The sequence below is a fragment of the Calidris pugnax genome, unplaced genomic scaffold, assembly GCF_001431845.1.
Source record: "Calidris pugnax isolate Ruff unplaced genomic scaffold, ASM143184v1 scaffold341, whole genome shotgun sequence".
Taxonomy (NCBI): Eukaryota; Metazoa; Chordata; class Aves; order Charadriiformes; family Scolopacidae; genus Calidris; species Calidris pugnax.
In genome coordinates, this window is record NW_015091149.1 from 849,020 (window position 1) to 850,234 (window position 1,215).

General features: G+C 63.8%; 1 protein-coding gene across 2 annotated transcripts in view; it reads right to left on the reverse strand.

Annotated features, from left to right (window-relative positions):
- Positions 1-1,215, reverse strand: part of FKBP10 (FK506 binding protein 10) — a 28,336-nt gene that overhangs the window by 3,503 nt on the left and 23,618 nt on the right. For both annotated transcript variants that reach the window (XM_014959199.1, XM_014959200.1), the window contains 2 exons: positions 1,006-1,151; positions 489-678 (listed from right to left, as the gene is read on the reverse strand). In XM_014959199.1, coding sequence (XP_014814685.1) covers positions 489-678; positions 1,006-1,151 — 336 coding nt within the window. The remainder of the gene's footprint in view (positions 1-488; positions 679-1,005; positions 1,152-1,215) is intronic.

The following is a 1,215-nucleotide window of genomic DNA, read 5'->3' on the forward strand; positions in this document are numbered from 1 at the left end:
CGAACACGCTGGTCCCTTCCCTCCGCTCTCCCCTTGGCCCAGGTGGGGGGGGATGATGAGCACCCTCCTCTCCCCCGCACACATGTTGAGGAGGCCACTGTTCAGCCCCTCGATCACCTTGTTGGTCCCCAGAGTCACCTCCTGGGGCTTCTCGTAGTCGTGGCTGCAGGAGGCACAGAGAAGAGCAGGCGGCTGAGGAAACCCCTCAAACCCCATGGGCAGCCCCACCACGCCCCAAAATCCCGCACCCTCCATCCCACCATGCCCCGAATCCCTCACCCTCCACTCAAACACCCCAAACCCAGCCCCATCCATCCCCCTGTGCCCCCAAACCCCGCACTCTCCACCCCCCAGCACAGCCCCTATGGCCCCGCAGCCGATGCTCCGGTGCTGCCGGTTGCAAAGAGCTGATGCTCCCAGCGTGGCTCCGGTGGCCAGCGCCGGGCAGGATGTGGCCCTGGGAAGGAAAGCCCAGGGAAGGCACCCACGAGGAGAAGAGCTTGGTGCCATCCAGCAAGGAGCAGTTGTAGTGGTAGCGGACGAAGTCTCTGTCGCGGGTGGTGACGTTGCAGCCCTCGGGACGGTACACGGTCTCGATCTCCACCGGGTCCGCGGGGTTGTGGAAGTCGATGATGTGGACGTCGAAGATGAGCACGGCTGAGCCAGGAATTTTGTCCCCTGGAAGAAGAGGATGAGGAGAGGTGCTGGGAGAGCAGCTGTGAGCGCCGCGGGGCCGGTAAAGCCTTTCCCTGTTTTTTCCTGTGCCCCGTCGTGTCTCCATCCCTTGGAGCCCTGGCTCTCCATGTGGTGGCACCAGCCTTTCCCCTGCCCACAACATTCCAACCCAATACCCAGAATCCTAGGGATGGTGGTGGCCCCTGGGGGTGAGGAACTGGTCCCACCTGGGTGTTTTCCCCATGTCAGCCCCTCGGTGTGAGGATGCACAGGGCAGGAGGGGGGGATGCTGCAGCCGGGGGGGCTGCACTGTGTGGGGCTACCCTTTACCTGCTCCGTTCTCCCCGTAGGCCAGGTGTGGGGGGATGACCACCCGCCTCTTCTCTCCCACGCAGACCCCTTGCAGGCCCTGGTCCATGCCGGGGATGATGTAGCCCTTCCCGATGTAGGTGTTGTAGGTGTGATTGCGGGAGTAGCTGCGGTGAGAGAAGCCCCCAGCACCATGATGCAGGAGAGCCTGGTCCATCAACCCCCCCCCAA